At 41.9% G+C, this 12,555-nt stretch overlaps 1 protein-coding gene across 1 annotated transcript in view; it reads left to right on the top strand.

The window, feature by feature from the left end:
* The window catches only part of PKP2 (plakophilin 2), a 60,516-nt gene that overhangs the window by 24,780 nt on the left and 23,181 nt on the right, over positions 1-12,555 (top strand). Inside the window, exons 5-6 of the mRNA XM_048830046.2 lie at positions 988-1,195; positions 6,831-7,008. Of these exons, the coding sequence (XP_048686003.2) occupies positions 988-1,195; positions 6,831-7,008 (386 nt within the window). The remainder of the gene's footprint in view (positions 1-987; positions 1,196-6,830; positions 7,009-12,555) is intronic.

Raw genomic sequence — 12,555 nt, 5'->3', positions numbered from 1 at the left:
TTTGTGTTTTTATTAAAGTCTTGTATAGTGTGCTACTGCTAAGAAGTGCCTAGTCAGTAACATGGGTTATTTATTATGCCTTCAGCTCATGCAGCAGGGGACAAGAAGGAAAGCTGCAGCCTTTCCAGCAGGCTGGCTAACATAGGAAAATAATAATTTTGAACTTCTGTAGCATCTTCCATCCACGAAGCTCAAAGCACTTTACAAATATTATTCCATTAAATCTAAGGACAGCCCTGAGAGGTGCACAATTATCATCATCCTCATTTTATAGATGTAGATGCTAAGGCACAAAGAGGTTAAATGACTTACCTGAGGTTGCACAAGACTGTGGCGTATCTGGGAACAGAACTTTGATCTCTTTAATTCCAGCCCCACCCTTTAAACTATGTTACCGCCCTGAGCTGTGGATTTTGACTGTGATTTATACAGAAGCCCTAAGATAATGGGTTCCACAACAAAATTTACAATTAGAGCTGGGCATACTCTTCTATTCGGGGGAGGTGAATAGCACATTTGAAAAATGCAGTTTTGGGGTAACTGAAATCACTCAGGAATCTGAGTCACATTTGATGAATAATTTAGGCTAGATACAAAATATAGGGGAGGGAAATTTTATAAAGCCAAAAACATTTTCAAAACAAAGTGTTTTGACATTTATTTTCTAAATGACCTATTTGATTTTGAAATTTTGATTTTTCATTTCAATAGGAAAACCTGAAAAAAATTACTTTCCATTCAAAACTAACCAGTTTTCTTCCAGACTTTGCAGTTCCGCCACTGAACTAAAAACTCAGTTATTCACTCAGCTCTAGGTACAGTCATGGCCAATTCACAACCCTAACTGTTAACTATCAGAGCTTCAAATCGTTCAGCCCATTGTTAGACCTAAGCAAATGAAAAAGTGCACAGAAGCTATATTTGAGAAGGCATTTTTTTCCCTATACGTAAACAATGAAAACACTTCTCTTTGGTTTCCTTCCCCAGGTTTATTTACTTGGTGGCATTCCCAAGCTTCTACAGCTTCTGAAAACGCAGAATGAGGATGTTCAGCGTGTGGCATGCGGAGCTTTGAGGAACTTGGTATATGAGGACAATGACAACAAACTAGAAGTGTCTGAGCAGAACGGGATCCCAGTCCTGCTCCATGTACTCAGACAAACCAAGGATGTGGAAACTAAAAAGCAGATAACAGGTAATACTTGCAGAGTATTTGTATGCAAGTTTGCAGTGTTCTACACAGTGCACAGGCTTGCTGTAATATATGTGTTTGTTTATTTAGCTGGATGATTGATGGGTCAAGCATAACCAGGAGAGGAACAAGAATTTAAAGGGACATTGTCAACTAGTTAGGGCTCCTGTCCTCAACCAAACCCTGAAGTCTTTATTCAAGGCCACTTTGTTCTCCTAGGGAGTAATTTCCCCTCTCTGATCTTCTTCTGACTCCTTACATTGGAGGGGCTCAGTGACCTATAGCTCCGGAGAAGACAGTGCGGGGACCTTTCAGACTCATGCTGCTCTGAGAAATCCACTAGGGACAGAGGGCCGCTGGTACAGACGCCCTGTATCTCTGCAGCAGCTTTGGGCCCCCTGCAGCTCTGCCCTGACCTCCTGACAGCTTAACTCCAGTTTGTGAGAGAACTTAAGTCACCATTTCACACAGAGAAAAAGATCACTCTGTGAGCACTGCCTGTTGGCTCCACAGCACCCAGTCAATGGACAAACGCTTTCCCCAATACTTCTCTATGGCAGTTGTGTACAAACTAGAAAATAAGCAAACAGGGAGCCATGTTAATGCTCTTTAATGCACAAAGGAAAAAATTGTCTGTGTTCTTTCACAAATGGAGGAAGACAAAATGGGGAGACTGAAGGGATTTTATGTTAAGATATTTTTACTCTCAAACAAGAGGAGAGTAAAAATATTGAATTGAAAAGCTATTAAAATGATAGCACTTGAAGATGTCTTTTTTAAGTGTTTGAAATATTGTGCTTCCCGAGGACTGGAAACGAAGCCTCATGTTATCATCTGTCTTGGCCTGGCAGAGCAGCCACAGCACCATTAAAATGCATGAGAGTTCCTTACATGCAGCAACTGCAAAATCAGGTCCCTCAGGTCCTTTCATATGCAACACGTTCTCTCTGTGTATAGTGGTGCATTTACACTGGGAATGTTCACTCTTTCCATCACCATTGGTCCAATCCCAGCGTGAGAAGACATGGTGGTAAAAATGCCTGTGCCATGTGGATACTGGTGAAACCTCATCTGTACTAGCACTTCCCTGTCTCTACTGGAAATACCTCGCCTGATGCATCCTAGGACTGCGTTAGCCTTTTTCACGGCTGCATCACATTGGTGGCTCATAGTCATCCTGTGGTCAACCAATACACCCAATCTTTCTTCTCCTCTGTCACTTCCAACTGATACGTCTCCAAGTTATAGAAATTAACTGCAGATTCTTTTTAGGCAGGGAAGGAAGTTGCAAATTAATTGTAGGAGAAGAGTATGTCTGGTTGGGAGAGTGGACGAGCTGAGAGAAATGCCACCCACCTGCTTCAATGAGTGGGGGAACTTGATGAGACCGGTGGCGAGGGGAGCCAGTCCCAGCAGCAAAGGAGGAGACACTCGCTGAGGGACACTAGGTAGCCCTTCCCCTCCTGGGAGCCTCTGCCACCCATTGGCCAGTGGCGGGGAGGGGACTATTCAACAGCTCCCAGGATTTAACCCGGTGCAGGGGCTATGTAGAGCCTCTTTTGGCTCCATTCCAGCAGCCCCACCGTACCCACCCTGAACTAGGAATGGGAACCCGGCATGACAGCTGCTGAAGGTCTAGCCAACTGCCCATTTGGGGGCCAGAAAGGAATTTTTTTCCTCTCATGGGCCAATTGGCCATGGATCAGAGTGTTATTTGCCTTCCTCTCAGCACCTTCAAGCTACAGTGGATTAAGTAGGAATGCACTTAGTACCTAACTCGGGTACTTGGGTTGAGTTGTTAATTTGTCTCAGCTTCCAGTCGGGTTCCAGTGCAGTTAAAAGGATAAATGAACGGTTCCCAGAGGTGAAAGATCTGGGATTTTGGTGATGGGCCTTGGGCTCATGTGATAAGATGAGACCTTGTGGCATTTGTGGGCTAGGGTCAGATTTTGTGGCCATCGTGGGCTGAGGTCCCCACTCTGCTGCACTGCACCCTATGTCTCCCTCGCCACAGGTGCCAGGTTTCTAATCTACCGGGGCGGCCCTGCCCCCCCTTCCCCCAAGGCCCCACCCCTGCCCTGTTTGTTCCCACCCCCGCTTTACCCCCAACCCACCACGTTCCGCCCTGCCCAGTTTCTCCCCTGAGTATGCTGCGCCCTCCCTCCTCCTCCCCCCAGCACCTCCTGACACCTCAAAACAGCTGATCTGTGGCAGGCAGTAGGCGCTGGGAAGGAGGGGGAGGCGCTAATCAGTGGGGCCCGCCAGCATGCAGGAGCCACTATGGGAGGTGGAGGTTCTGGTAGGAGGGCTGCTGGTGGGTGCTCAGCACCCACCATTTTTTTCCTGTGGGTGCTCCAGCCCTGGAGCACCCACGGAGTCCATGCCTATGCCCTTCGCAGTTTGGAAGGTGCTAGGACTCGGAGAGAGCTGAATCCTGGGGGGTAGGCTGAGGAGAGTCTACCCCACGTTATGGGTTATATGGTAAGGAACCCTGTAACCCCTGCACTGGAGCCAGTTAAATGCCTGCTTCAGGAGAGTCTGGGTGATGGACAGGTAGCGACCCTCCCATATGCAAAAGTTAAATAAAAGTTGCGGCCTACTGCTTAATTCCATGCATGGGTCTGTCCTCTTTTCACTGCCGTGTCTGCATCAAACAGCACATTTGTTGATTATGTAGAGAGTTCAGCGGGGAACAGAAAGTAGAACACGCAGAACAACAAGAAAAATCAGCTTTTGAAGGTGAGCCAGGTAAGCCTGCAGGGGAGTGTCTAACCTATTGATCTTGTTATTGTGCAACATTTATCTAAAAAATTAGAGAAAATTTCTCCTGCAGGCCGGACTACAGCACAGACAGGCCGAACTGTCATAGAAAGAAATAATAATTTAAAAGGAAAACCCTCCCATCTTGCACAAATCAGCTCTCTAAGGGGAGAAAGGTATTCCACTGCTAGCATACTGACAGGTTTCAGAGTGGTATCCATGTTGGTCTGTATCAGCAAAAACAATGAGGAGTCCTTGTGGCACCTTAGAAACTAACACATTTATTTGGGCATAAGCTTTTGTGCGCTGAAACCCACTTCATCAGATGCATCACTCCATGCATCTGTTGAAGTGGGTTTCAGCCCACAAAAGCTTATGCCCAAATAAATGTGTTAGTTTCTAAGGTGCCACAAGGACTCCTCATTGTTTTTACTAGCATACTGTGTAGCATATCTGAAGGTAAAGGGCTTGATCCTGCAAACATTTTTTGCATCTGAGTAACTTGATTCATGCCTATAGTCTCAGTGGGATTGCTCACATGGGTAAAATTAAGTGTGTGTGGGAGTGTTTGCAGTATCAGCAACATTTTTAAATAATATTTTGGCAGCTGTGAGTCTTTTGTTCAAGGTGCTTTTATTTTTTTTTCTTGTTTTTATATAACACCTATGTTCCTGTGACAAACTGATGTTGTTTTGTTACATGAATTTTGTTTTACAGAAGCCAATTCACAACATATCTTACTTAGACCCTCCATTTTAATTCCTATTTCCTGCACTGATTTTTGTTTGTTTGTTAGTGTTTCATTTTTCCTAGAAGAAAGTTCTCTTAATACAGAGGTGTGTCAGCATTCCCAAAATTTAAGTGTTTTTTTTCCGCACTGTTGGCAATTATTGAAATTAAAACACATGCTGTATCTAGGCATTATAAAGGAGACCGTATCCATGAGCAGCTGAGAGGAACATCAGCCCTGCACTGTGCTGCTTTTTTAAAGGACGAGGTTTATGAAAATCAGAGCAGCAAGCTGGAAAAACAGTCGATCTCTTTGTAGTTCAGAGCAGCAGTTTACATATTTCACTCAGAACAGTACCTTTAAAATCCTTGGCTTAGTCTGTTAGTTTTTCCCCTACACTATTCTAACTAGTTAAAACTAGCTATGTAGACTGTGAACATACACAGTATACAGCACCTCTTCCAAAGCGTTCCTTTGGTTGGCTGGAAGATAACAGAATTCCAAACATTACTATTTTTCATTCCTGTGAGGAATTCTGCTGTTAAATGTGGAAGAAACTTGGTAACAGGAATCTCTCGTCTTCGTGTCTGCAATATATGATGGTGATGTGCAAAATATTCTGTAGTGAAGTATTGTTGGTGAGCTAAAATTCCACCCACTGATCAGGTAAATTCCACCCACCATGTCGTTCAGATCCTTTTGTCTTTATCCTTTGACATAGTGCGTATACTATGTTACAGTAGCTCCATGGTGGGGGAACGGAGCTCTCACTCATTTGATCTGTGTGTTTAATTACATTATGGAACTCTTTTTAAATGCTAAAATGCTTTTTAAATGCTAAAATGTATATCATGAGAGAGAGCAAGGAAAGTGAATAAAAAAATGCATCAACTATGAGCAAAAACTCAGAAACATGCAGTCACTTCTGTTACCATTGTAGGCCCCTGGGCACTTCTTACCTGCTTGTGCAGGTACAGTAAATGCCAAATGGAGTTCTTTGATCATTGTTCCACACTAGCTGCCTGTCTCCTGATTTTTGGCATTGCTTTTCATTAATTGGTCACTGCTGTATAGGGGAGAAGTTCTTCTATACTTGGTTTTAAAGAAAAAAGACAGGGTTGTCTTTAAGGACAAAACCTTAGCTTGCGGACTTCAATTAAAATTGTTTTAAGTCCTTTGTCAGTACTTTCAGAATTAAAAGCTATGGCTTGTAAACATAGTAAGATCAACAATGTAATACTTGTCTAGTAAACCAGTAGTACATGAACTATTAAACATCTGACTTGCTCAGTTAAAATTCCTGTTTAAATTTAAACATATGCATTAAAAAGCATAACTCAGTGGTTCTCAAACTTTTTTTTTCGCAGACCACTTGAAAATTGCTGAGGGTCTCTGTGGACCACGTAATGATCTTTCCAAACATTGTTTGTACCAGTAGCTAACTATTGTAAAGCGCTTTGAATAAAAGCACTATATTAAAAAAAACTTAATAATAATTAATATTTTTTTGTTCTACAAATAAAAGCACACAACTCATATTTTAAAATCGGCAGTCTTACCTTTCTAATGCAATGGATGTGCCCTTTCTCCCCCACCATGGCAGCCCCCGAGCTGGGGTGTCTCCCCCACCACAGCAGTCACAGAGCTGAGGCTGGGAAGGAGGACCACCACCTCACCTTACATGTGCATCTTCTCCAGGGTCCAGGCACCTAATTAGTGGAGCCACACCTGCACGACTCCACTAATTAGGTGGTGGCCCTTCATTCTCTCGTGTGCAGATGCGCACCGTAGAGGGAACTATCTGTGGACCACCTGAATGGAGCTCGCAGACCGCTGGTGGTCCGTGGACCACAGTTTGAGAACCTCTGCCATAAATCACTGTGCCTTTCCTTCTGTGCATGATGCACTGCCATGCTTCTCAGCCTGCCAACACTGGGAATTCATAATATCTGTTCCATCATATTGATGCTTTGGGTCTAATATAACTGAGAATAGTGGGGATTGAGTCTTCTTTTAAAAGTTATCAAATTTTCACCTCTGATCCAAAGCCCACTGAAGTCAATGTGCCTCATTAATTACAGTGGGTTTTGGATTAGACCTTGTAAATTGAGTTCTTGTTGCCATTCTAATTTATTTTGGCTATTGTAGGTTTGCTGTGGAACTTGTCCTCCAATGACCAGCTGAAGACCCTGCTGATCAGAGACACCCTGGAGCCACTGACAGAGACCATTCTTATCCCCTACTCTGGTTGGCCAGATAGAGATTACCCAAAATCAACTATTGTATCTGACCCTGATGTCTTCTACAATGCCACAGGATGCCTGAGGTGAGTTCTCCATCTACAAATACCCTAAATGCTACTGATGAGAATGCTGGGTTGAACACTCTTTTTTTGAACTTCATATGCTTTCAAGCACAGAGGGGAATATCTTGTTTTCAGGCTGATGTGGAGGTCAGATTTTGAAATGCCAACCTAGAATGAATCTGAACTGAAGAGCTGCTGATCAGTATCGGAAAAACAACTTTATCTATAAAGTTCCTACAACCCTTTCCAAGGGGTGCTGCACAGCTAAAACTTTTCAGTAAAAATGACCAGTAATCAAGGATCCAGGTACGCAAGCCTTATTCGCATTGAAATCAAGGGGAAGGTACATGTGAGCAGGAACTGTTGCTGTGGCTTGCAGGATTAGGCCCTAAATATACATTATAATATTAAAGGTCTTTGAAAAAAATCCCAGGTGCACCATTACAAAGTCTGAGCAGGGGTGGGGAGAGTCATTTAGTCCAATACAAGGGAAGACAGTCATTTAAAAAACTCCTGAAAAAATACTTTTCCAGTCAGTGTTGTAAAGCGTAGAGGGATGGGTGAAGCTGAGTATCCAACAGGAGTGGTTTTCCAAACCCTGGGGCCGTTGTAGCAAAGTTCTCTCACCTACTGCTCTAAACTGTGGATGGTGAAAGGTAGTGATCATCTCCACGGGGAAGAGATGTCAGAGCACATGTATCTCATCCACAAAAATACTGCCTCTGACACAGTTGTCACATCACTTGCAAAATCAATACCTGTTTAATTTTGTTCAGTATAATTTATAGGAAGAGTGAAGTTCTCATTCAAATAGTAGCTGTACATTTGGTAGTCTCACAAAAACATGGTCTGCCCCTTTGTTTTCTCCCTCCCATACACGCCCTAAATACTTAACATACTCACACACAGCTTGGATATTTGTCAGTACCTCTGGGCAGCCGGGTGGATTTAGGATTGCAATAAATGAAGCATTCTTATTTGAAAAGTAATTTTGCAATGCTCATTGATGCGGCTGGAGAATAAAAGTTAAACCAGAAAGTTTATTTAGTTATTTTTTTTTATTGTGCTAGAATGAAACATTGTTATGGAAAATACTTACAAATTGTAGTAAGTATCCTCAGTGCATACATACATACAAAGAAACCTGTCTTAAGCATTCAAGTGACTGATGTATCAATTCCTTGATTAAAACATGGCCTTCTAATAAAGGTGAAGCAGAGCTGTATTGCGTACACGTATAGCTACTTTGGGGTGGTTTCTTAAGATATTGTCAAACAAGGCAGAAGGCTGCCTGTTCTATTGATTTCACTGTTGTGGGGGTATTTTCTGAAATTCTGCGTTCACTGACTGCTCACAGGCAAGACTTCAGCAACGTGGTTACCTTTATAATTAATGAAGCTTAGGGTATTGTAAAACAATGGCTTGTGCAGCCTCTGGAGAGGAGGCTCCAGGTACATGAGCAATGCAGGTGCTTCTGTGGTGAGTCTGTGACACTGGGATCAGTCCCATGCAGAATTTGCTCCTCTGCCTTCCCAGCTGTTGTAACAGTGCTATGAAGCGGTGATGTAGCAAGGGGAAGGACGTCAAATACACAGCTGCATTATTTATGGTCCTCGAGCTGGCCAAAATATTTCTATTCCATGCTGCTGTACTGCATCTGCTTGGGTGAGACTGGATTCCAGAGGTCCCCAAGCAGCTAGCCCACTGAAAAGAATCACCATAGGTAACAATTTAATTTGTGAACTCGGCTATCGGGCGTTTAGGTTCTGATCCAGTACTAAGTAAAAGAAGTCTTTCCATGGACTTTAAGGAGTCAGGATCATTGAATAACCAAATGAGTAATTTACAAACTATTCACCCAGGAATTGTAAAACAGACACTATTCAGTTATAGTAATTTTATACCAAACACTTACTCACTTACTTACTGATAAGTGTTGTGCCACTGACTTTTTACTTGTTATTGAGAGCATGGCTGAGATGCAAAATTAGCCCATGGAAGCCTAAGGTGTGTCAGAACTGGAGGTTAAAACTGAACAGTCAGTGAACACAGTTGTATTCCCCTCTGTCCTTTCAGTCTGCAGCGTATGGTTTTTTTCTTTAAATCTGATATGGGATACACTGAGACACACCTTCGTGGTGGAGACTTTATTTCAATTAAAGACAAAGGAACATTTCTGTAATCAGCTTGCAGATGTGTGTTTTGTTAACAAATTCTTTGGCTTTGGCATACAGATCTCCTTTAGTGGAATAGTTGCATATATATTGCAGAAACCACTGCTGCTGCGCTAAAGGTATTGCATAAGCCATTCTCCCTTGTCAAACATCATGGTTTTACAGCAAACATGCAGTCGTGGTTGTACAGACACATGTTCAACCATGACAGGTTTCAGAGTAGCAGCTGTGTTAGTCTGTATCTGTAAAAAGAAAAGGAGTACTTGTGGCACCTTAGAGACTAACAAATTTATTTGAGCATAAGCTTTCATGAGCTAACGCTCACTGATGAAGTGAGCTGTAGCTCGCGAAAGCTTATGCTCTAATAAATTTGTTAGTCTCTAAGGTGCCACAAGTCCTCCTTTTCTTTTTATGTTCAACAATGAAGATTCTGTTCCTGTAGGAACACTGCAAGGCCACAGATATCCTAACTACTAATTAACTTCTGCTCTAAGGAATAATAAACCAATATAAAAGGCAAGACATTTTATTTGAAGGATTATAAAACCAAACTGAGGCAAATATTAACTACTTGGTATAAACTTTTGTGTCCTAGTTAATGTCTACTATGGGGTACTGTACATACAACTAAAAAGATAATCCTGGCACCTATAACTGTACCAAAGCTTTGTGTATGCAAAGAGATATGCCTGTTAGTTGTGCCCCTTTACAATGGGCATCTGTCATCTTAGGCTCGATTAGTTATTTGCTTACATATATAGCCCAGAACAGCCACTTCATAGCCAGGTTGCAGAGGCACAGAATTATTCCCAGTTCTGGCCGGGTACTAGTCTTACACAGCTTATTGTGGCAACTTAACAAACCTTGATATTTGCTTAGTAAAGGATAAAGAATTACAATGTGAACTGTTTTGGATCAAATAAAAATGGACATTGAGCCAAACTCGTCGCTGGGGTAGCTCCACAGAGTTCAGTGGAATTACAAAACCTGTTCACAGAATCAAAAGAGTTTTGATTAACTTTTTTTCAAAAGTCTTTTTGTTTGCACTCTTCTGCCCTTCCCACTTTTGTGTAATGAAATACCACGAGAAGATGTATTTCTAACCAAAATGAGATCAAGAAGTACTGAGGAACTCACAAATAAGGCTGACCTGTCAGATTGTGTAACCCAGTTCTTAGTGGAAAAAAAAGATTCTGATAAGATTTAGAATCCTTTCCAAGCCAAGCCTTATAAAATTGTCCATTTTCAATAAAGGATAAAGAGAAATGGTCTTGATTTTTTTCTCTCACACTTCAACATTGTTGTTGTCCCATAGATTACAGTGGAATTACCCCTGCTGTGTGTCTGTATTAAATATAGGAGAATCTGGCTCAAAGGATCACTGAAATCCAAAAGAATGCTACAGAAAAGTCATGCAGTGAAAAACAGGGCACAGAAGGTGCTATGCTGGCAAATAATTTGTTTTAATGTATATACATTGCCAGAATATAAATCTGTAATTAGTCCTTTCTTTTGTAATAACTGCTATGTTTGTTGCTCATGTTGTTAAAGTCTGTAGCCTGCAGCCTGTATTGCAGCATGAAAGCTGTGCTTTGAAGTTTAAAAATTATGCGTGGCATATTTCTCGTGTTAAAGGTGAACTGCAAAGCTGCTTTTCAAAAAATTAACACACTCTTCATGATATCTTCATGAAGATATTCTTCATGAATAGCTGCAGAAGATAAATGCAGGCCAAAAAATAAGTAAGAAAAATGTTTTTAAAAATTGACATTGAAATATTTAAAAATTTATTACTTCTTTACTTACAAGATAAGTCCTAAATTCAAGATTCACCTTCAACAGCTGATAACATTGCAAATAGCTAGAACACTTCAATGTACACAGGAAAATGCTTACCACCTCTGTTGCAGTGTGTATATGATCTTGGTCAATTATTGCAGGAGAAACATAGAAGACCAATCTTGAGGCCAGGATCAGGCCCATGAGCAGGGGTGGGGAGTGGGCAGAGGATGAAGGTTGAACTGATTTTCATTTATTTTGCTTTGAGTGTTAAAATATTGGCACTGTTTACCCTGAGCAAGTGATATGAGTGATAGTGGGTTGTGATTTTAGAAGAATTTCAAAATCCCTTCCTACTGTGATATTTGTGATCCCCCTCCAATTGTGTGCTCCCTTTTGCAAATATTGCCGGTTATAAAGCTGAACATTAGAAAATGATCAGGCATGTTTCAGTGGCTGTCAGACACTGAGCTTCTGACACAATGGCATTGTTTGTATCTGAAAGCAACTTCTGCATTGTGTCCTGAACACGCAGAGTAAATCAAAAGAAAGGGTGTGTTGCCTAACAACCAAGCAAATAGATAAAATTGGTTTTATTATTTGATGAGTTAGTCAAAGGAGTGCTGCAGACCTGGCATTGAACCCAGGAAAACTGTTGTGGGTTTTAAAGGTAATGTTGCATGTCTTTCTCTTGATCTGAAAGTACTGCACTCTGCTCTGCTTTGGCTTCATTCATTCCACAAGTGGAACTAGATGGGTTGGGTAGCCTCACAGCCTGAAATATTATGGTAGCCACTACACACTGAATATATGGTCTTGGGCAGGGGTTCTCAAACTGGGGGTCGGGACCCCTCAGGGGGTCGTGAGGTTATTACATGGGGGGTCACGAGCTGTCAGCCTCCACCCCAAATTGCCCTGCTTTGCCTCCAGCATTTATAATGGTGTTAAATATATTTAAAAGAATTTTTAATTTATAAGGGGGGTTGCACTCAGAGGCTTGCTATTTGAAAGGGGTCACCAGTACAAAAGTTTAAGAACCACTGGTCTTGGGTATGTCAGTGAATGGCTGATATGGCTCTGCCTTTAATATAAAAAACAAAACCCTGTTCTTAGCACAAGACTTCATGTGTTTCTTTGCTGTACTTTGAACACGGATGAGAATGTGATCTCCCTTTTGGCATGAAATACCTGTTCAGAAGGGTTCTTCATGAATAACAGGAGATGAATGCCTTGCATTGGACAGAAGATGATTTGTTCTGCCCGAGCTGCTGCAGAAGCAGATTTACACAAACCAGGCGAGAGGCAGAGCTCCTTAACTGCAGAGTGGGAAGGCTGCTTCCTTATCAGAGCTGTGTGCTGCCCTTAATAGTCTCTGGAATGTTCATTCCCCCTTCACTGTCCACTTCTCCTTCTCCATACCAATTCATTCTTTGTTTAAAACAACACAGACCTAGGGCATAGGACCTAGTGCTCAGCATACCACAGCCGCCAATCTTTCTTATTTCAGCAGAGGAGTCCTGGCTTTTTAAAATCATTCCTATGGGTCGCTTTATAACTGGAATGTCCCACAGCAAAATGTATCCCAGTTCTTTGAAAGGATGGATGGCCTTTTGCT

Source organism: Caretta caretta, chromosome 1, assembly GCF_965140235.1.
Source record: "Caretta caretta isolate rCarCar2 chromosome 1, rCarCar1.hap1, whole genome shotgun sequence".
In the NCBI taxonomy this organism is placed as follows: Eukaryota; Metazoa; Chordata; order Testudines; family Cheloniidae; genus Caretta; species Caretta caretta.
This window is presented reverse-complemented; position numbering and strand designations above follow the sequence as displayed.